We start from the raw sequence: 23,540 nt of genomic DNA, 5'->3' as shown, positions 1-23,540 counted from the left end.
GCGTGTCCACCCATAAGTTGGCTCTCAGAGGCTGGGAGTTAACCTCAACTCCTATAATTTTTGTAAATGAAGTGAAGAAAACTAAAATTGAAGAGCACAGCCTTTAAAGGCCAGGCTTCTGCTTATTAGTTTTCACAACAATGGTATAGTAAGCATTTAATGTTAATTTACATTGTATTTGGTGTTTCTGAGCCCTTTTTAGAAGAATATCTCACTTGAGTAAGTGCAATTAGACAAGTTTTATAAGTGATGAATCAAAGCTGGAAGAAGCCCAGTAGAGGTCCTGCAGTCAATTAGGGATTTGAACCTAGGACTTGACTGCTCATTTCATCACCCTATTGCATCTAATCCCAGTTATTAAATTTGTGCTGATTTTGTAAACTTGTTAAGTTCATAGGGGAAGAGCTTTGAGACCCACAGTTAAAGGTCGTGTTATAGGTATAGAATATCAACAGAAAGAATAAATTTTAAAGCAGTATAGAAACTGAAGAGGAAGATACTGTTGCAGAGAAGAAGGTAAGAATTTAAAAGTATCTAATATCATTATAATTTATAAATTCCCAGAACAGTATTTCTTCTGGCTTAATGCTGTTGTCTCTACTCTTTTGGCTGTTTGTGCATATACACACACCTTTACTCATCTCCCTAGTGTCTTTTGCTGTTTTTAGTGCAGGGATAATAATCACCAAGAAACCAACAGCCCTAAAGCACAAATGACCTTGTTTCTTTGGGAAAAAGGAAAGTTAAAAGTGTCTGCTTTCTGGTTTTTTGCTTGTTTGGGGTATATGTGTCTGTTTATAATTAATCGATATTAGATAAAGATAAATTAGGTTATTATCACTCAGGGTGTTTTATAAAACCAAAGAAATAATTTGGAAATATTTTAAAGGCAGTTTTGGTCCACTTCTTAATAACTATCTGAACCATGTTGTTGTAATTTCTGGCCATATAAATTGTATACTTAAGGGACAGCAGAGGTCAGCAGAGGTGGTTATATTGGGTTTTATGAATGGGGGAATCCATAAGTAGACAAATGGATCTTTTGGCCTCAGGTATTGTGAGGGGAGTGGGAGTATCACTGTTTGCTACACTTCTGGAGTATATCGTTAACCCTTGCTCTGGTCTCTCATGCTCTTCCTCTAAAGCCTTAAGCCACTGAAACTAGGTATAAGGAGACAACACTGGTTTCTCTTTTGGTGTAATAGCTAAGCTCCAACTTAAATACAAAGTGGAGAGAACGTGCAGATTGCTGTAAATGAGTTCTCAAGTAGGCAGAATTCTACACACTTTATTAACTTACTGAATCATCACCACAAACCTGAGAGGTAAATAGTTATCTCTTGATGTGTAGTCTGGTTGAACATTGTCAGCTCCTTCTAACTGTGTGTCCTTTGGCAAGTTACTTTAATCTTTTCTTCACTATTTTCCTCATCCTGTAAATTGGAAATAATAGTAACCTTTCCTTACCATTTCCTCATGTGGTAAGGATTATGAAATATTCATACAAAGCACATAATGAATGCCTGTAGATGTTAGCTTTTGTTATCTAACTAGTTTATGATTACTTGGCAAAAACAAGTTACTGTCACAAGAAACAGAAGTTCGGTTTCTGGTCCTTATTCTGCTATTAAGTAGCTATGTGATTGTAGGCAAATTTTCCTCTGAGGTAAATGAGCCTCAGCTTTCTAATACTCGTTTTTTAAAAACTTTTTATTTGGAAGTAACTTCAAATTTACATGAGACCAAAATAAAAATAGTACGGATAGGACATCAAAAGCACAGACAAGACAGAAGAGACAGATTAGACTTCATCAAAATTTGAAAGTTTTGTGCATCAAAGAATACAATCAGCAGCTTACAAACACAAACCGCAGGGCTTCTTTGATGGCTCAGTGGTAAAGAACCCACCTGCAACCCAGGAGATGCAGGTTCGATCCGTGGTCTGGGAAGATCCCACTTGCCACGGAGCTACTAAGCCCATAAGCCACAACCACTGAGCCTGTGCTCTAGAGCCGATGCTCCGCAACAGGAGAAGCCACTGCACTGAGAAACCCGTGGACTGAACTAGAGAGTAGCCCCTGCTCTCCGCAACTAGAGAAAAGCCCACACAGCAACCGGGACCCATCACGGCCAAAAAACAAGTAAATAAAATTATTTTTTTTTAAAAGAGACAAATCACAGAACGTGAGAAAATATTTGCAAATAATATATCTGATAAGGGATTAATGTCCAAAATATATAAGGAACTCCTGCAGCTTCAGTTCAGTTCAGTCGCTGTCGTGTCCGACTCTTTACGACCCCATGAATCACAGCACGCCAGGCCTCCCTGTCTATCACCAACTCCCGGAGTTCACTCAGACTCACATCCATCGAGTCAGTGATGCCATTGAGCCACCTCATCCTCTGTCGTCCCCTTCTCCTCCTGCCCCCAATCCCTCCCAGCATCAGAGTCTTCTCCAATGAGTCAGCTCTTCACATGAGGTGGCCAAAGTACTGGAGTTTCAGCTTTAGCATCATTCCTTCCAAAGAAATCCCAGGGCTGATCTCCTTCAGAATGGACTGGTTGGATTTCCTTGGAGTCCAAGGGACTCTCAAGAGTCTTCTCCAACACCACAGTTCAAAAGCATCAATTCTTCGGCACTCAGCTTTCTTCACAGTCCAACTCTCACATCCATACATGACCACAGGAAAAACCATAGCCTTGACTAGACGGACCTTTGTGGGCAAAGTAATGTCTCTGCTTTTCAATATGCTATCTAGGTTGGTCATAACTTTTCTTCCAGGGAGTAAGCATCTTTTAATTTCATGGCTGCAGTCACCATCTGCAGCTTAACCCCCCCCCCCCCAACCGCCAAAGAAAAAACAGTTAAAATACTTGCATAGTCATCTCTGAATAAGATAAATGGCCGATAAACACTTGAAAAAGTGCTCAGTATCACTAATCGTTAGGAAAGTACCAGTCAAAATTACAATGAGATACTACTTTATACCTGTTAAGATGGCTGCTATTTTTTTTAAAAAGCTATTACTTGGAGAGGATGTGGAGAAATTGGAATCTTTGTGCATTGCTGTTGGGAATATAAAATGATGCAGCCACTGTGGAAAAGAGTGTGCTGGTTCCTCAAGAAATTAAAGGTAGCGTTGCCATATGATCCACAATTCCACCCGGAAGAATTGAAAGCAGAAACTCCAGAAGATATTTGTACATCACTTTTTCTAGCAGCATTATTCACAATAGCCTAAAGGTAGAAACAACTCAGGTGTCTATTGATGAATCAATGGATAGACAAAAATATACGTACAATGGAGATATTCAGCCTTAAAGAGGAAGGAAATTCTGGCATATGCTACAACATGGATGAACTTGCTAAATGAAAAAAATGAGCCAAATGTAAAAGGACAAGTAGTCTACAATTCCAGTTGTATAAGTTACCTAGAGTAGTCAGACTGAGAATAGAATGGTGGTTATTAGGAGCGCGGGGACGAGGGAGTCGGTGTTTAATGAGTATGGAATTTCAGTTTGGCATGGTGAAAATTTCTGAGGATGGATGGATGTGATGATTGGACAAGAATTTGAAAGTACTTAATGCCTTTTAACTGTATGCTTAAAAATGTTTAAGTTGGTAAATTTTATATATATTTTACAATAGTTTTTAAAAATAACATGTTTCAGCAAAATAAAAATAGTACAAAGAACATGTTACCCCATTTGCTTTATCATGTGTAAGTATACTCTTGTACATACCTACTGTCTAAATTCCAGTTTTGTCATTTGACCTGATAGTATTGTTTTTTATAGCATTTCTCCCCCTCTAGTACAGGATACAGTCTAGTCTAGGGTAGGACATTGTATATAGTTGCCATATCTCTTTCAGTTCAGTTCAATCTCTCAGTCGTGTCCGACTATTTGTGATCCCATGAATCGCCATGAATCGCAGCACGCCAGGCCTCACCAACTCCTGGAGTTCACTCAAACTCACGTACATTGAGTCAGTGAGTCCAGCCATCTCATCCTCTCTCTTCCCCTTCTCCTCCTGCCCCCAATCCCTCCCAGCATCAGAGTCTTTTCCAGTGAGTCAACTCTTCACATGAGGTGGCCAAAGTACTGGAGCTTCAGCCCCAGCATCATTCCTTCCAAAGAACACCCAGGACCGATCTCCTTTAGAATGGATTGGTTGGATCTCCTTGCAGTCCAAGGAACTCTCAAGAGTCTTCTCCAACACCACAGTTCAAAAGCATCAATTCAACACTCAGCTTTCTTCACAGTCCAACTCTCACATCCATACATGACCACAGGAAAAACCATAGCCTTGACTAGACGGACCTTTGTTGGCAAAGTAATGTATCTGCTTTTGAATATGCTATCTAGGTTCCTTTATCTTTTATAATATTTACATTTTTGGAGAGCACAGTATATTATTCCCCACTCCTGACTTTTCTTAATAGAAGCTTCCTCATTTTCTGTTTGTGTTTTCCTTGTAATTAGATTGAGGTTACACAGTCTAGGCCAAAATATGCACGGCCTAGAGACTCATTACATTTTTAAAAAATATGATTGTGTTTATTCAGATTTATGCATTGGACAGTGTCCCATCAAACAAACAGAGGGGAGTTCCCTCAATACATTTGTAGTTAAATGTAGAGTTAAGGGAATCAAGAAACACTATAGGACTCTTAGAGAATGGAGATAACTGGATTGGAGTGGTTGGTGATGAAGGAGACTTCATTTTTTACTGGTTTGGTAGAAAGCACGTTTCTGAAATTTCACCAGCTTTTCCTGGGTATAAAATTTTGCGTTAGTTCAGCCAATATATATTACCAATTTGTATTAAGCTTGCTCATATATTAAATAAATCAGGAGAAAATTAATGTTTTTTTAATGAAGTGTATTTCTCAAATGATGATCACCAGCCTATCAATTATTACATAAGGTTCCCCAAATAATAAAATAACATTGAACTTTGATGTATGAGAGCAAGTGTTTATTCCCTTCCTGGTTTCATCAAATATTAGAGTAAGACTAAGGTTTATACTCAACTTTGCCACCATTCTAGAGCCGTTTAGCACCCCTCTTTGAGCTGTAGAAAACTGCTGAAAGCTTTTTGTAGAATGTGTAAATAGTAGCAATGGTGATGGGTGTAACCTCAATGCCATTCTTCGCTTTCAGACTGCAAGAGCATCCAAGCTTTTGATGAGGAGGTAACAGGCTACTTTGTAGGATAGGATCAGGGCCAGTATAGGCTTAGATATGTTTCTTAGAGTTCTGTTGTTTTACTTTTTCCCCATGTTTTAGGAAATACTGATTGGCACAGTTGGGATACATTCATTGGTTAACCAGTAGAGAGTCTGAGGTATACTTGAGACCATTACTGTAAGATGACTTTTTTTCTTCCCATATGCTTTTCAAAAATGGTTCCTTGGCATTTATGTGTTTTGTTTCTGCAGTTTTGAAGAAAACAGGTCTGAAACAAGGTCTTACTCCCCAGCTGCCTCTCAACACAGTGACTACCAGCTCTCCAGATACCAAGTCCAGCTTTGTCCGCCAACCTGTCTGACATGTCGGGACCCGTGCCAAGCAGAGCCAGAGTTTACACAGATGTTAATACACACAGACCCCGAGAGTACTGGGATTACGAGTCACATGTGGTGGAATGGGGGTAATAATTTCCATTCACTTCACTGTACTCATCCAAAGGGCTGACTGTGGTGAATTTGTTGAGTAATTTACGTCAGAAATTCCCTGACTGCATTTATAAACCTCAAGATTGAACCCAGTTTTTGGTTTCTTCTGCAATAAAGAAACAGGTTATTGGCTTTGGCAAATTAACAGTTTTGATGGGTTATCATTTAAAAATCATTTCAATCTTTTATTATTTTTTTCTCTGATATATACATAAAGCTGGTAACAAAGTTACCTGTTAGCTTGCTCAGCTAAAGGCTTTGCAGTTAGATGAGAATTAATACTTGAGAGAGTTTGAAAATACTAGACTCTTACATAAAAGAATTTTTGAGGTCAGAGAATGTTGTCCCATGATGATACTGATGGATAAAACAGTTCTCCAGAAAGGTGTCCTCTTTCTGATGAGAATCAAAATTAAAATCTTAAAACATTTGCCCTTATCATGAGACTAGCCATGTGTAACATGGAATTCAGCCCCTTTTCCATTCTGAACAGTTTCAGTCTGCCTGAACAGCTATATTTGCCCTTCTAATCCTCTGTGCAGTCTCATCTGGATTTTTGCATATCTTGTCCCAGCATAGTATGTACTTACTAAAACTGATCGGGTTGTATGTTTTGTGATAAAATTATTTTGATATTCAAATACAAAAGATAGCAATTTGAAAACTCAGTAAAGCTGCAGCTCCTATATGTTATATTTTATATTTGTCCACATGTGATTTTCATAGCATGTGAGTGTTTACAGACAGTCTTCAAAAATTATCATAGGTCATTAAAATTATCATTTTAATCCTGATGATGAATATGATGATGGCCGTAATTCTTAACAGTAGGTATATTGCCTCTGCACAAGGAAGCACAGTGTGCTTCAAAGATGCCATCAAGAACTGTGGTACAGTGCCAATAAGTGTTACTGATAATCTTAATTTTCCTTTATATCACATGCTTTGGACTCTAGGAATATCTGAGTTTTACTGCAGAAATTTCAGCCACTGTCTTCAAATTAAGTGCATTGTGCTTAGTTCTGCTTAAATGACACTAAACAACCCTTTTGAGTTTTTGGCTTAGTGCTGTTTGCTTGGTTGCATTGATCTAGGGCCCTCCCACAGGAAAAGAACTCAACCAGAACTAAGCTTCCTTCCTTAGACCTGTGATGATTATTATATTGTCCATTGTCCGTAGTACCTTTTGCCTTCTCTGTTCATTCACTTTCTTTATAGTTGCTTGAGGAAAATGAACGGTGGATTTTTTACATGTTGGATTTTCAAGGGTCCGCAGCAGGAGTAAATAGCATTTAGGCCTTATTGAAAAGGCTGTCATTCTTTAGAGCAAACTCCTCTAAGTTGTAAGCAGAGACAAAGAAAAAGTGTTGGCATTTTCCCTTATTCCTTTTCACCTCAGATGTTGCTTTGTGGTCTTGGAATGTGGGTGAAGGTAGTGGGAGGAGCACCAGACTCTGACTCGTGTTCTGTAATGTGGTTTGCAAACTCCAGTACATGCACTGTCCTCAGAGCCTTGGAGAACAAGTTGGCGGTCAGACCTATATGTTTGAAAGCCGCTTATCTGCAAAGAGACCCATTAAAAATCAGCAACTCCCAAAGTGTGGCTGAACTTACAGCACATGTTGACTTCTTGCTAGATGCCACCAGTGGGCAAGGCTGTGGGGGGCAGGAATATAATAAAAATTATTTTCCAAGGGGAAAGCTGTCTGTTGTTGGAGATAAACATACATAACAAACCCCAATACGAGCTATCTATGTGTGGTATGTCAGTAGAAATATAAACAGCTTGGGATTTGAAAGAATAACTGAAAGACTTTAATTTTTTAATTCTGGGATTTGGAAGACACATTTTTAATTGGCCAACGTACAAAATACAAAGAAACAATTAAGGAATTATTTGAAATAGTCTTATTTCTTTTACTCTACTGGGTATAGTTTTGTATGGACTTCTCTGGTGGCTCAGATGATAAAGAATCTGCCTGCAACGTGGGAGGCTGGGGTTTGATCCCTGGGTGGAGAAGATCCCCTGGAGAAGGGAAGGGCTACCCACTTCAGTGTTCTTGTCTGGGAAATCCCATGGAAAGAGGAGCCTATAATCCATGCAGCTGTAATCCATGGGGTCAAAAAGAGTCGTACTCAACTGAGCGACTGACACTTGACAGTTTTGTAAATTGAATTAGTACTTGATAATTTGAACTTTGTAAATCACTGTAACTTTGATTCTTTTTGTTCCCAGAAATCAAGATGACTACCAGCTGGTTAGAAAATTAGGTCGGGGTAAATACAGTGAAGTATTTGAAGCCATCAACATCACAAATAATGAAAAAGTTGTTGTTAAAATTCTCAAGGTAAGTACAAAAAGATTGTAATTCAGAGGTTTTAAGTAGCATTTGAAGGTATTTTTCTAGTGCTTTTAATGTCTTTATTTTACTGTTCCTTTGAAGTTGATAGAAGAGATTATCTTCATTTGACAAATCAGGAAACTGAAGCAAGAGCAGTTTTTTGACTCAAGTCAGATAGAAGAACACTCTACAGGCCACATTGGCCTGTGGGCTACTGGCGTGCAGATTGCTTTAGTTATAACTGTGCTGTGCACTGCCACATACTAGGAACTCAGCATACGGTCCCTTACCACAGAAGCTCCTCCATAATTGACACGAGAAGCAGAGGGCCCCAGACGTTCTCACATGCCAGGAACTCAGCATACAGTCCCTTACCACAGAAGCGCCTCCATAATTGACACGAGAAGCAGAGGGCCCCAGACGTTCTCACATGCCAGGAACTCAGCATACAGTCCCTTACCACAGAAGCGCCTCCATAATTGACACGAGAAGCAGAGGGCCCCAGACGTTCTCACATGCCAGGAACTCAGCATACAGTCCCTTACCACAGAAGCGCCTCCATAATTGACACGAGAAGCAGAGGGCCCCAGACGTTCTCACATGCCAGGAACTCAGCATACAGTCCCTTACCACAGAAGCGCCTCCATAATTGACACGAGAAGCAGAGGGCCCCAGACGTTCTCAATTTATAGCACCCATATTGCTTCAGTAACTTTGATGATGCCCCTAAGCCAAATGAAACAGGTTTGTTTCTTAAGTGAAGTTCAAATAACTAAAAATAGTATTTCTGTTTCAACTTGGCAGCCTTTTAAAAAACTATACATATGAAGTTAAAGAGAAAAGTAATTTTGTTGTATTCTTCTGTCACCATAATTAATTACTATTGGGATATGTATACCTATTCGTTGCTACACAGCTTCTCATATGGTGGAATCACACTGGACATCGGTAGCCTCATTTCCTGTTCCACACTGGTTTTTGCATAATACTTTTTGTCACAGCAGCTGCTGAAAACCCAGCTTCACAAAGATATGCCATCAAAGAGAATGTAGTGCAGTGTAATTTTGAAGCTGAACTACCTCAAGCTGTGGTAGTGTGCTCAGTGACTGGCAGACCACAAGTAGTAACTGGTGCTTCCCTCAAAAATTAAAAACCCCACAGAGCACCTATGAATTTTCTGGGGTGTTTTGGTATACCTTTCTGGAACCAGAGAGTTTAAGTATTTATATCTTATTGTGTGTACAAAGAGAACTAGGCTGAAATCCGGACTTCTAGATTCTAATCCCACTTTAAAAGTGATTAGCCACGGTACTTGTTTTTTTAAGACATGTTTATCTGTGAAAATGAGATAGTCTGGCTTTACCTGTTTTTCTCAGAGTTATTAGGATCAAGCACAAAATTGTATATAGATATATACTTTGGAGACCAAAGTTTTATGTAATTATAAAATGATATTCCTACAGAAAAGTATATGATAGACTGAGGTGATAGATCATTTAGAGTCATATGAAAGGCACAAATAGTGAGTCTTACGGTGTAGAAGACAGTGGTGGTGCTTGGGAAAAGGTCTCTGAAACTGTTTTCAGGGCCTGAGTGAGGAAGATTTGGATTGGTGTGCATGGGAGGGTGGGAGGGAAGCATAATCTAGAATGCACAAGATAAGAGAGGAAGAAATAAGTGAGAGAAATGTTTCATATGGAAGTTTACATAGGAAGTAAACTTGGAAAGGGAGAATAGTGATGACCTGGAAAAGATAACCTCTGCATTCCCTTCCAGCCTAAAAATTACAATTTTTGTCTCTTCTAGGTTGTTGGGAGCCATTAATGGCCTTTAGTGATGGGTGGTTTGGAAAGATTTTTTTATTTAAATCTTCTTCCATTTATTAAGACAAAATTTGCATTGATCACATTAAATTAGGGTTTAAGTGACTTGCCTGGTTTATCACAAACTAGCTTTTGTAAGTTTATAGATTTTAAAGGATTCTATAGGAAAAACGTTTGTAAAGCAGGAGCTATTTGCCATCAACCAGCAGTAGGGATATAGCAAGTAGTAGAAAACAGAAAAATTAATGGATTAGTTTCTGGAGAGAGGGGATTCCCTGGTGGCTCAGATGGTACACATTCTGCCTGCAATGCAGCAGACCCGGATTCAGTCCCTGAGTCAGGAAGATCCCCTGGAGAAGGGAATGGCAACCCACTCTATAGTTTTCTTGCCTGGAAAATGCCATGGATGGAGGAGCCTGGCAGGCTACACTCTATGGGGTTGCAAAGAGTCAGATACAACTGAGCAACTAACACTTTGACTTTCCTGGAGAGGAGAAACATCTCCTAGATACTCTAGCAGATGAAAAAGATATAGTTGAAGCAAAAAGAAAACTTAAAATTAGCTAAGCTTCCCACCCAGTGTACTGAATTCTAATAGAAGCAAGGCTGAGGCCATGGATTGAATTAAAAATGGAATTCACGGTTAGTCTAATAAAATAGCTTTCATTTATTGAATGCCTACTTTGCATTGGACTTTTTTTTTTACTTTTTGTCCACCCAGGGTCCTCATTGGTGTGCATGGACTTTGTCTAATTATGGCAACCGGGGGTTACTCTCTAGTTGTGGTGCAGTGGCTTATCTTGCTGCAGAGCACGGGCTCTAGGGCACACGGGCTTCAGGAGTTGTGACATGCATGCTCAGTAGCTCTGCAGCATGTGGAATCTCCCCAGGCAAGGGATTGAACCTGTGTCCCCTGCATTGGCAGGCGACTTCTCTGCCATTGAACTACCAGAGAAGTCCCCGAATTGGGCCCTTTTCTAGCTGTGGTATTGACATCACAATTCTGCAAGACTGGTGTAAAGTTCAGAAATACTTAAGTATCTTTCCCAAAGCTGCACAGCTACAAAGCCAGGTTTTGAGGACAGTCTGTTTCTAAAACTTTCTCCTTTCTGCTGTACCATGTGATTAGGACTCAAGGTTTAAAAAGTCTGCAGTATTGTTTAGTAGTCCCTAGACCTAAATCATCAACCTGGGAAATGTCTAAAAATAGCTCTCCAGCTCTGTTCTCAAGATTCTGATTAAGTGGGTCTGTACAGTTTGTATGTTAAAAACTCCAGGTTGATCATCAAAGTTTAGTAACCAGTAGTCTTGTTAAAGAAGAGATATTACATGTTTACAATAATTTCTAAGAAGTGTATACTGTGTGTCAGTAGTCTTAGGTGACCAAAACTGATGGGAAAGACTCACATGGTCCATTGTGGCAGACACAGGTCACACTGAGCATTTGAAATATGGCTGATCCAAATTGAGATATGCTGTAAGGATAAAATACAGCAATTTTAAAGGCTTAGTACCAAAAAAGAATATAAAATGGTTCATTAGTCATTTTTTATATTGATTTAAATATTGAAATAAGATTTTGGATATTTTTTTTGTTAGCCCTAAAATATTAAATGTGGGTGCTAGAATATTTTAAATACACATGTGGGAAAATCCCTAGCAGTCCAGTGGTTCAGACTTTGTCCTTTCACTGCCATGACCTCTGAGTTCATTCCCTGGTCAGGAAACTAAGATCCTACAAGTCTCATGGCATGGCCAAAATAGATTGAAAAATAAAAATAAAATACACATGTGGCTTGCATTGTATTTCTTTGGACCAATACTGTTTTAACTGTTTAGAAAAAAGGCTTTGTAGAGGAGGTGCATTTGGACCACAGCCCTTCTCAGAAAAATGAAAGCAATTTCTGTACTAAAACAGATGTGGAAATGATGGGTGAAGACAAAGAAATATGAAAGATACATTGATTATAAAGCTAAACAGATATTATGTCTTAGCCATATTCTGAGATCTTTTTAGATGTCTCATTTGAGTCTTGCAATAATTTTACAAGTATTCTTATTGATTGTTTTATCTGTAATTGAAAGGTTTAGAAAGGTTGTATAACTTGCTCATAAGCACACAGCTAGCAAGTAATGAAAGTAGGAGTCACATTAGGTAATCTGACTCCCAGGCCCACATTTAACCGAAAAGGTTATACTACACAAAGATAGTTTGGCCATCTTTGCTACTGGTCCTGATTTCCTTCATTTCTGTAGGGTGTTTAATAAGACTTAAGAGGAAGGAATGGAAAGAGCCCTGTGTTTCATTCTAATGTTAACACATAAAGAATGATCATCAGAATTAAATGCTAATTCTGCAGAGTTCAGGTGTTTGGAGTACAAATCTTTATTTTCTTTCAATTCAGTATTGCTAAGTAGCTGCAGACTACCTGGCACAGGACTAGGAGAGGGGGATTCAGAGATGAGTCTGAGACATTTCCTTCCTTCAAGGAGTTCATAAGCAAGCCATTTGTGTATTATACTACCCGTTGAAATATCCTGAAATAATTGTTTTTAATGATGTACTTTTACCCTTTCAGCCAGTAAAAAAGAAGAAAATCAAGCGTGAAATAAAGATTTTGGAGAATTTGCGAGGCGGTCCCAACATCATCACACTGGCAGACATTGTAAAAGACCCTGTGGTGAGTATAGTAGGCACTAGTAAGGCCCACAAGGGCTGAGGTGGTGTTTGACCTTGAGCACAGCTGGCCTCTTTCTGTTCTTCCCTCTGCCATTAAGTCCTGCTTTAAAAGTGCTTAATCAGTTATACCATTTGACTAGTTCGGGTCTTTCTTTCAAAGAGACCTCCACCCACAGACTATTTCTTATTCTTCTAGGCTAAGAGACTGATAGCACTGGAAACTGAAATGTGTTAATCCATTTTGCAAACTCAGGTCCGATGCCGATGGGCGATGGGCGCATTGTCGGGCTGCCTAGAGCCTGGTGAGACTTCAGCTCCATATCTTCTGTTTGAAATCCATCCCCAAAGTGACCTAAGTGTGGTGATAATCAGAGTGGGGAGGGCTTGTAGCAATAGAGGGTTTCCTACTACTGAGGCGAGGACTGCCAAATTCACCACGTAGTGTCCACAAACATTGTGCCCACTAAAGCTGCCAGGTCTATTGCTAATGTGTGTTTTCTTTTTCTTTCCCCTAGTCACGAACTCCCGCCTTGGTTTTTGAACACGTAAACAACACAGACTTCAAGGTATAATGTATAACCAACCATTTCAAGCTGGGTTTTAGGCCACATAAAAACCTTTTAGGGATGTTACTGTTAGAAGAGCATCCTTCTAACTTACTTTAAAAGAGCTTTTCGTCCTGATACTATTAATTTAAAGATAGACATACTCTTGTACAGTGCCCACTTTGCACGTCTTGTATTTTGCTCTTTTATTTGTTTAATGCTCTTTAATGACCAGTGTGTAGGTTTGTCACCATTTGACAGTTTACCATTCATTTGACAGGTCCCACTGATGTCAAACTTAATGAAAGCAACAGCTCATGTTTAATCAGGATCTGGCCTTACAGCATTTTGCTTTAAAAATGACAAAGTTCCAGAAGGAATATATTGTATACATGAAAGCCAGGACTGCTTGCTTATAGCTTAGAATTCCTCAGAAACTTTAGGCTCTTGATCTTAAAAAGAGATGGATGGGAAAGAAAGGGTGGTAGTAAATTCTGCTAAAACACAAACTCCTGCAATAGGTATCTCTGACTTTTAGCCAGTTTCAAATAATTCTCAATTCCAGTACAGTAGAAGAATGTGGGCACTCTCTTGGATTTTAACTTGCAGAAATATTTGATTTGCCTTTGCACAAGTCCAGTATCAAGAATGTTGGATGTCAATAAATGATTGAATTCTTATGCTGAGAGGACAAAAACAAGGAAGAAAAGTTTACTTTCAAATTGGGACAGAAATATTCTGTTAAATGGTCCTGATGTGTTTGGCAACAAGCCATCTGCGTACCCACTGGTGATCTGCAGTGGCTATGACTGTGTAGACCAAAGGTGGGTTAATTCCCTACTAAGGAGGTTATGTATTTGCCCACATTCCTTTTATGAGAAGATCTGGAAGTAAATGAAAAACAAAACTAAGCTGAAAATGTGTATCAGCGCATGTTGCAAATATCAATTGGTATGCTTCCAAAAGTAGATTATAGTTTGAACAATATGAGCTTAAGTAGTTCTTCACTTTTACATATACAGTTGAAACCCCAAAGTATATCTTTAAAGTTAATGTTATGTTGGAGAAGTAGAGACTGGTAAACAGGTCTTAGAACAGTGGTACATGAGCCAAGTCTTGATTTGAATTACTACAAATGAGGATGAGAAGTTGCCTTCCTTTCAGTACTATTTCATGGCTCAAATGTTGCATTTGTCTTTAACAGCAATTGTACCAGACGTTAACAGACTATGATATTCGATTTTACATGTATGAGATTCTAAAGGTAAGGAATTCTTGAATATTAAATATCTTTGGATTGATCTCCCCTTTGTTAAATAATCCAGATGACTGTAGAAAAGCCAGTGGGTTGACTTTGTAAAATATGTTGAGGTGGGGGAGTCTGTTTCTGTAACTACTTAATAAACTAATAGCATCAGAACTCACGCTGACTGAAAGATAGGGTCTAGTAGGAATATAATTTATAATGCTTTGGAAAGGGTATTTAGAAGAGAGATTAAAAGACTCCTTAACAAATATTTGTAATCTCTATCAAAAATAATTCCTGATGTACTGGCTTCTGGTATACTTTATTTCACTTAAAATTGGTCAAATAAAACAGTAAACTTTGACTTAACCCTTAAAGAGCCATTGTCCTAAGGATTGTGTGAATCTCTGCTTAGAAGTTGCTGATTTAGAATGAGCTTTGATTTCTAAAGTGGGATCACCAAATATGTTGCTTCCAGTACTCAAAAGATCAGCTTTATAGGTAAGAAAATTGCTAAGAGTTGACTAGTGCCTTACTAAATGAGGGTTGACGTAAAGCCTACATTTGAACTATAGAAGTACCCCAGAGAAACTATGCCAGCAGAAGTATTTTATCTTTCATTGGCTCATGCAGTCTTGTGCCACACAGGACTTCACAAAGTTAAGGATATGCTTGTCTAACCCTTGGTATCATAGGAACCCAAATTGCCCTTGAGAAAGGACAAAAACTTGGCCAGTGACTTCAGCTGGCTTAAAGGCCTGGATTAGCAAACTCCAGAAGTTATGCCACTCACTAGCTTGAAGTTGGACTTGGTTTTCAAATTGTATTTGGTGTCATAAATCAGGAGTTTGCAAACTTCTTTACAAGGCCAAATGGTTTAAAAATTTTTGGCTTTGTGGGTCACAGGGTCTTGGTCACACTACTCAGCTCTGCTGCTGTAGCATGAAAGCAGCCACAGGCAACATGCAAGCAGATAGTTATGGCCATTAAACAATAAAACCATTTATAAAAACCTTCCAATAAAACATTCACAAAAATAAACAGCAGGTCATATTTGGCCCATGGGAGCGTCGTGGTTTGCCGACCTCTGTTGTAGACTCTTAATGCCAGAGATTTACTATTCTTTGAATAAGAGGTTTGTAGTACAGGTCAGGTTTCTTCCTTTGAGGGGCTCATATTTATTAAAATAATCCAGGCTCTCGGTAAGAGGGAGAAATTAGAAGTGATGTAGTTGGTATACACTTTGAGTCTTTAACAAAAAAGATGTTGAAATACCTCTGCAGAAACAGGTCTTCGGAATTTAAGAGTCTGTGGGTTTGCACAAGTCTCTGAAAAATACCTGTGGAACTGATTGTCCTAACCTTGACTCTCAGGAGTGTTGTGAGGCTTGAAGGAAAGCTGAAAGAGAAAGTAAAAGACTTCAACTAAAAAAATCTCTTATACAAGCTAACTCTTCCCTTTTTACATGTTCCTCCCACAGGCCCTTGATTACTGCCATAGCATGGGGATTATGCACAGAGATGTCAAGCCCCATAATGTCATGATTGATCATGAGCACAGAAAGGTAAAGTGATAGAAGGCCAAGTCTTCTTTATCAGCACAAGAGAGTTAGCAGCCCATTTTTCAACATTTTATCCCTAGCATCTGTCATAGTCTGTGGTACCTATTAGGCACTTGATAAATGTTTGACAACTGAATGAATGAACAAATCAGTGTGGAATCTAAAATACGGCACAAATGAACTTGTCTGTGAAACAGACTCACAGCCTGGATGCCAGAGTGAAGTTGGGTGGGGAGGGGTGGGCTGGGAGTATGGAATTAGCAGATGCAAAACTATTATATATAGAATGGATGAGCAACAGGGCCCTATTTTAGAGCACAGGGAACTATATTCAATATCCTGTGATAAACCATATGGAGAAGAATATGGAAAAGAATGTATATAAATGTATAACTGAATCACTTTTCTGTACAGCAGAAATTAACACAACATTGTAAATCAACTAGAATAAAACAAATTTTTAAAAAATCACAATGTTTAAAACTTCATTCATATTTCTATCAAAAATAAAAGAGATTAGTGTTGTGGGTAAAACATTAGTTTGAGTTTTAGTCTTATTTATTGAAAAACTACTCTGTTGGGAAATGGTGTTTCTCATCTGCCTCTTTTTTTCTTATAGGGGTATACAAGTAATATTTGTTGTATGTGCCACTAGGCTATTACGAGGATTAGGTGTGTACAGTTGTAAAATGGATGAAATATTCAGAAACTGCTGATGCAGGTGTCATGAGTATTAGTTGCAGTATAACATTTCTGTTTTTTAAGGTGACCCAAGCCCACCTTTTGTATGCAGTGATGGCTCTCTGTTGCAGGCTTTGGAGATAATAGGTGATTTATTCATTCAGTTAATGTCCTGTTACACATTTACACACTATGTGTAATGGGTACTATTCTAGAGGCTGGGGTGTATGTGTAAAACAAAAAATTCTTGTCCATAGAAGCTTGCATTTGAGGGAGACTGGTGGGATACAGAGTTAAAAGTGGTATGGAAGAAAAATAAAACAGGAATGGGGAGTGTCAGAGGGTGTTGCAATTTTAAACAGGCTGACAAGGAAAAGATTTTGTTAGGAAGGTGACATTTTGTAGAGCACTTGAAGGGAATTAGCTGTGCAGTTTTGAGAAGAGGGTATAGCAGACGCTAAAACCCTGAGACAAGAATGTGCCTGGCATATTGAAACAGAACAAGGGTAGAGCTGGGGTAGAATGAACTCGGGGAAGAGAAGAAGGAAATGAGATTGAGAGAGATAAATAGAACCATATCTTGTAAAACCTTGAAGATCACTGTCAGACCTTTTCTCTGAAGATACAGAGGTTTTTACAGGGTTTGAGCAGAGGGTTGATAAGTTCTCCGTTCTGTATTTAAAAGTTCACTGCACATCTATTAGTACAAAGGATTCCAAATATAGACAGGAATGCAGAGTAACTCAATCTCTCATACATTGCCGGTGGGGATGTTAGGTGGCACACTCATTTTGGAGAATGTCAGTCTGTATTGTTTTATAGTTTGTCAGTTTCTTTAAAAGCTAAACATACGCTTACCAGACAACCCAGTAGTGACATTTATCCCAGAAAAACAGACTGAGATCTATACAGAAACTTTCAGTTGGGTAAATGATTCATTAAACTCTGATGTATCTATACCATTGTAGTATTATTACTGATTAGTAAGAACTCTTGGATAAGTCTCATGCTGAGTGAAAAAAGCAATCTCAAAAATTTAAACTGATGGTTCCATTTCTATAATTCTCACGATGACAGAGTTAGAGAACGGAAGGGTTGCCAGGGGTTAGAAAGCAAGAGGAAGGAGTAGCATAAAGGATAACTGTTGTGATGCTCTTTTTCTAATCATGGACTAGATAGGAATCTAGCTGTATGAATCTGCATATGTGATAAAATTGTGTGGAACTATACGCACGTGTAAAACTATTGAAAAGAAAGGTCTCTGAATTGTGTCAGTTTCCTGGCTTTAATATTGTACTGTAGTGACGTAAGATGTTACCATCGGGGAAACTGGTTGAAGGGTACACAGAACATCTCCAGATTCCTATGAATTTATAACCATTTTAAAATATTTTTTAAGAGGATCATTTTGGTTCCTGTGTGGAGAATCGAGGGTAAAAGTGAAAGGTAGACCAGTTAAGAAAAGCAGCTATTGCAGTGAATCAGAGATTGGTGAAAGCATGGACCAGGGCGGTAGCAGTGGATGTGATGATAGGCTCAAAATCTGATAGAGCCATCAGGATATATTGACAGATTAGATGTGGGATAGAAGGGAGAGAAGAGTCCAGGGTGAAAAGTTTTTAACCTGAATGACAGGATAAATGGAATTACATTTAAGGTAACAGGAGGAGGAGGAGGATTCCATGGGAAAACAGGTTTTGCAGTGAATAATCAGAGTTTTAGTTCTGAGATGTCTTTCAGATGATCAAAGAGAGATGGCTGTTGAGAGGTGTGGGCTAAATATAGGTGGGAATATCAGAGATGGTGTGTGTGAAGCCACAGACCAGAAATAGTCACCTGGGAATACTTCCTGATAAGACAGGAAGCTCAGGAATAGCTCTGATATTAAGATGTTGAAGAGAAAGACTATAAAAAAGCTACATTTTCATATTTTTTGTTATATTTCCCTTTGTTTACTAAAAGAAGACACTGAACCTAATAAACTGAAGTTTTGGAGACAGTGCTGGAACAGTCAGGCGTTACTCAGGCCCTTCTGCTCACACTACAAGTTATGGTCGTGCTTTGCATGAAGGTCAAGTAAGGTGGCCTCTTGTCCTTGCTACTATTGGGGTGGCCAAAAAGTTTGTTTATTTCTCCATACGATGACTGTAGTAGCACTTAGCTGTCTTTAACTTCATTGGAAATAATTTTGTTGGATTATATTATTATCAGTGTGCGTTTTTTTTTTAAAAAACTTAGCCAAATTGCTGAATTTTTGTGAAGCCATTTTAATGTTGAAGATGGAAGAAAAAAAGCGACATTTTCAGCATATAATGTTTTATTGTTTCAAGAGAGGTGAAAATGCAACTGAAATGCAAAAAAAGATTTGTGCAGTGTGTGGAGAAGGTACTGTGACTGATTGTGTCAGAAGTGGTTTGCAAACTTTTGTACTGGAGACTTCCCACTGGATGATGCTGTTTGGTCAGGTAGACCAATTGAAGTTAATAGCGATCAAATCGAGACATTGATTGAAAAAAATCAATGTTATATACCACGCAAGAGATAGTCAACATACTCAAAATATCCAGATCAAGCGTTGAAAATCCTTTGCACCAGCTTGGTTATGTTAACCACTTTGATGTTTGGGTTCCACATAAGTTAAGTGTAAAAAAACCTTCTTGACCGTATTTCCGCATGTGATTCTCTATACTTAAACGTAACAAAATTGTTCACTTTTAAAACGAATTGTGATGGATGATGAAAGTGGATACTGTACAGTAATGTGGAATGGAAGAGATCTTGGGACAAGTGAAATGAACCACCCATCAACCACCCCAAAAGCCGATCTTCATCCAAAGCTGGTGATGTTGTATGTGTGGTGGGGTTGAAAGAGAGTCCTCTATAGTGAGTTCCTTCTGGAAAACTAAACGATGAATCCCAACAAGTACAGCTCCCGGTTGGACCAACTGAAAGCAGCGCTCCAGAGTTAGTCAACAGAAAATGGGGATAATCCTCCACCAGGATAACACAAGACCGGATGTTTCTTTGATGACCAGGCAAAAACTGTTTAACACCTTGGCTGGAAAGTTCTGATTCATCTGCCAAATTCACCAGACATTGTACCTTTGGATGTCTGTTTATTTTGATCTTTATGAAATTATCTTAGTGGAAAAAACTTCAGTTTCCTGTAAGACTGTAAAGGCACCTGGAACAGTTCTTTAACTCAGAAAGAAAAAGTGTTGGGAAAATGGAATTGTGAAATTGCCTGGAAAATGGCAGGATGTAGTAGAACAAAACAGTAATACGTTGTTCAATAAAGATCTTGGTGAAAATGAAAAATGTGTCTTTTATTTTTACTTAAAAAACAGAAGGAACTTTTTGACCAACCCAATACTATTTTGGTAAGAGCTGTATTTTTATTTTTCTCCTGTGTACTGAGCATTGCATTGAATTCTAAAAATTAGCAAAGGTGAATAAAACAGTCCCTATTCTCAAGGACCTTACAGTCCATATTTTGTAAAAAAAAAAAAAAAAAAGTAGAAAGCAAATATTCAGTAAAGAGTTGTAGGTTCTATTAAAGAAATTTATCTAAGGTTGGTGGGTGAGGCAGTTCAAAGACAGTAGTTGCTTCTATTTACATAATTAGAAAAGATTTCGTTGAAGGAATTAACTCAGAAGAGATGTTCACCAGAATAGGAGTCAAGATTGAGTAGTAGAGACATTTTAGTCAAGAGGAGGAGTATAAATTTGGAGAAACACAAAATAATTGTATGTTAAAAAGAGTAGTTTTGGGAATTCTTAACTGCCAAGGGCCCAGGTTCAATCCCTGGTTGGGGAACTAAAAGTCCCACAGACCACACACTGTGGCCAAAAAAAAAAAAAGTACTCTAATGGCATTGTGGAGGGTATCTTGAAAGACACATTTATTATCTTTTTTTCTCCCTTCAGCTACGGCTAATAGACTGGGGTTTGGCTGAGTTTTACCATCCTGGCCAAGAATATAATGTCCGAGTTGCTTCCCGATATTTCAAAGGTCCTGAGCTACTTGTAGACTATCAGGTGAGAAGAGAAGGGCAGATAATATTTTTGTCCTATGTTTGTTTTGCATGTAATTTTCTAAGTGTTATTTTGCGTTTTGAATGGGCCATTTTTGCACATCCGTGACTGTCCCTTTTATAGGAGTGTCAGATATGAATCTCTTCAGTTCGTCTACCACAACTTTTGTGTATATTGTCAAAATGTCTGTAGAATATAAATAAATCTGCATTTGATCCTAACTGAAGAGAAAGACACTTCTAATCAGAAATTCCAGAGCTTGTTTTAGAATTGAAAGAAGTTCAGGCTCTGTCCTAGAAATTTATTTTCTGGTATAGCACTGAATTCAAAGAATTTTTATACATAAAAATATTCTTTAGAGCATTATTTATAATGGTGAAAAACACTGTCCTACTATAGGGTACACTAAAGATTAAATTCTGAAACAGTCATGCTATAAAATATGGTACACATTAAAAGGTTTCCATAAACTTTTTGTTTATGGGTGTTCTTATGTAAGTGAAGAAAGTAACTCAAAATAGTATGTACGGGTTTCAGATGAGAGGGTTAGGGAGTATAAGTGGAAATGCATAGAAGAAAAGACTGAAAAGAAATATATAAAGATACTGGTATTTGGAGCTTAAAGTCAATGGAGTAGGATTTATTTGTTTTTCTATTTTTAAAAAATAGCTTTTTAAATTTGAAGTGACAAGATTCATCTTGTCATTTCATATGTGATGACAACATTTTCTTTAATGCAGATGTACGATTATAGTTTGGATATGTGGAGCTTGGGTTGTATGCTGGCAAGTATGATCTTCCGGAAGGAGCCATTTTTCCACGGACATGACAATTATGATCAGGTAATATATGTTGTTCCTATTGAGAAATTTATTGATGTACCCTAGCAATGGCCAGATCTGCTTACTCCTTAGAAACTGCAGTGGATCTTGCTAAAATACAAATGCCTAACCCCTACCTGAGAGCTATTTAGAATCTCTGAGTGTAAGCCCCCAGAATAATTTTCAATTAATGGCTTGTTCAGTTAATGATTCTAGGGCCTTGTGGGAGGTACCGTTGCCTTGTTTGAGCACAGTGATTTAATTTTGAGATAATGTAAATTGTTGTGAAAGTCACTCAGTTGTGTCCGACTCTTTGTGACCACCTGGACTATACAGTCCATGCAATTCTCCAGGCCAGAATACTGCAGCAGGTAGTCTTTCCCTTCTCCAGGGGATCTTCCCAACCCAGGTCTTCCACGTTGCAGGCGGATTCTTTACCAGCTGAGCCACCAGGGAAGCAAATTCACGTGAAGATACCATAATTAATACAGAGAGATATAGTATCTTTTACCCAATTTCCCCCAAATAGAACTTTTTGCCAGCTATGTACAGGATCACAACCAGGATATTAATATCAGTACAACCAGAATACCAGAACATCTCTGTCACCTCAGGAATCCTTTATATGCCCTTTTGTAGTCCACACCAGCTTCCCCCTGGCCTTCACGCTACTATGTTGTATCTCATTTCTGCAGTTTTATCATTCCAAGAATGTTATGTAAATATGACTTTATGAAGTCATATTTACCTATGACTAACATATTACAACTCATATGAAAATGACTACTCTTCATATGAGTTGAAGAATATCAGGTAAATTCAGTTAAAAATCAGCAGCTTTTTGTTAGATGTCACGCAGGTTTGAGGAATATAGGAAAAAAATAGCCCTCTGCCCTGCATAAGGTTTTTCACAGTCTTACCTAGTAAGAGAACCAAATGTATAAGAAAATAAGTCATGGTCATAAATGTCGGTAAAAGTGTAGATAAGATATACAAAGGCAGTTATAATGCGAGTGAGTGGTCTGATGAAGTGGAGAACTTTCCAAAGGAAGTAATGTCTTCAGCTAGGCTGTTGCAGTGTGGGGCGGAGGGTTGGGGGATGAGACTTCAGAGGGAAGTTCAGTTTAGTTTAGTCACTCAGTCGTGTCCGACTCTTTGCGACCCCATGAATTGCAGCACACCAGGCCTCCCTGTCCATCACCAACTCCCGGACTCCACCCAAACCCATGTCCATTGAGTCGGTAATGCCATCCAACCATCTCATCCTCTGTCGTCCGCTTCTCCTCCTGCCCTCAATCTTTCCCAGCATCAGAATCTTATCCATTGAGTCAGCTCTTCGCATCAGGTGGCCAAAGTATTGGAGTTTCAGCTTCAACATCAGTCCTTCCAATGAACACCCAGGACTGGTCTCCTTTAGGATGGACTGGTTGGATCTCCTTGGAGTCCAAGGGACTTTCAAGAGTCTTCTCCAACACCACAGTTCAAAAGCATCAATTCTTCTGCGCTCAGCTTTCTTTATAGTCCAACTCTCACATCCATACATGACTACTGGAAAAACCATAGCCTTGACTAGATGGACCTTTGTTGGCAGAGTAATGTCTTTGCTTTTTAATATGCTGTCTAGGTTGGTCACAACTTTCCTTCCAAGGAGTAAGCGTCTTTTAATTTCATGGCTGCAGTCACCATCTGCAGTGATATTGGAGCCCAGAAAAATAAAGTCAGCCACTGTTTCCACTGTTTCCCCATCTATTTGCCATGAAGTGATGGGACCAGATGCCATGATCTTAATTTTCTGAATGTTGAGCTTTAAGCCAACTTTTTCACTCTCTTCTTTTACTTTCATCAAGAGGCTCTTTAGTTCTTCTTCACTTTCTGCCATAAGGGTGGTGTCATCTGCATATCTGAGTTTATGGATATTTTTCCTGGCAATCTTGATTCCAGCTTGTGCTTCCTCCAGCCCAGCATTTCTCATGATGTACTCTGCATATAAGTTAAATAAGTAGGGTGACAATATACAGCCTTGACATAACTCCTTTTCCTATTTGGAACCAGTCTGTTCCATGTCCAGTTCTAACTGTTGCTTCCTGGCCTGCATACAGATTTCTCAAGAGGCAGGTCAGGTGG

General features: G+C 38.7%; 1 protein-coding gene across 2 annotated transcripts in view; it reads left to right on the top strand.

Annotated features, from left to right (window-relative positions):
• The window catches only part of CSNK2A1 (casein kinase 2, alpha 1 polypeptide), a 58,345-nt gene that overhangs the window by 27,357 nt on the left and 7,448 nt on the right, over window positions 1–23,540 (top strand). The window contains exons 3-10 of one of the 2 annotated variants that reach the window (XM_010841770.1): window positions 5,446–5,657; window positions 7,919–8,030; window positions 12,427–12,528; window positions 13,043–13,093; window positions 14,277–14,336; window positions 15,799–15,882; window positions 20,488–20,598; window positions 21,336–21,437. In XM_010841770.1, the coding sequence (XP_010840072.1) occupies window positions 5,557–5,657; window positions 7,919–8,030; window positions 12,427–12,528; window positions 13,043–13,093; window positions 14,277–14,336; window positions 15,799–15,882; window positions 20,488–20,598; window positions 21,336–21,437 (723 nt within the window). In that variant the 5' untranslated portion in view covers window positions 5,446–5,556. The remainder of the gene's footprint in view (window positions 1–5,445; window positions 5,658–7,918; window positions 8,031–12,426; window positions 12,529–13,042; window positions 13,094–14,276; window positions 14,337–15,798; window positions 15,883–20,487; window positions 20,599–21,335; window positions 21,438–23,540) is intronic. The other variant, XM_010841771.1, reaches the window with a different exon arrangement.

Source organism: Bison bison, unplaced genomic scaffold (genome assembly GCF_000754665.1).
Source record: "Bison bison bison isolate TAMUID 2011002044 unplaced genomic scaffold, Bison_UMD1.0 scf7180017864167, whole genome shotgun sequence".
NCBI classification, from domain to species: domain Eukaryota; kingdom Metazoa; phylum Chordata; class Mammalia; order Artiodactyla; family Bovidae; genus Bison; species Bison bison.
This window is presented reverse-complemented; position numbering and strand designations above follow the sequence as displayed.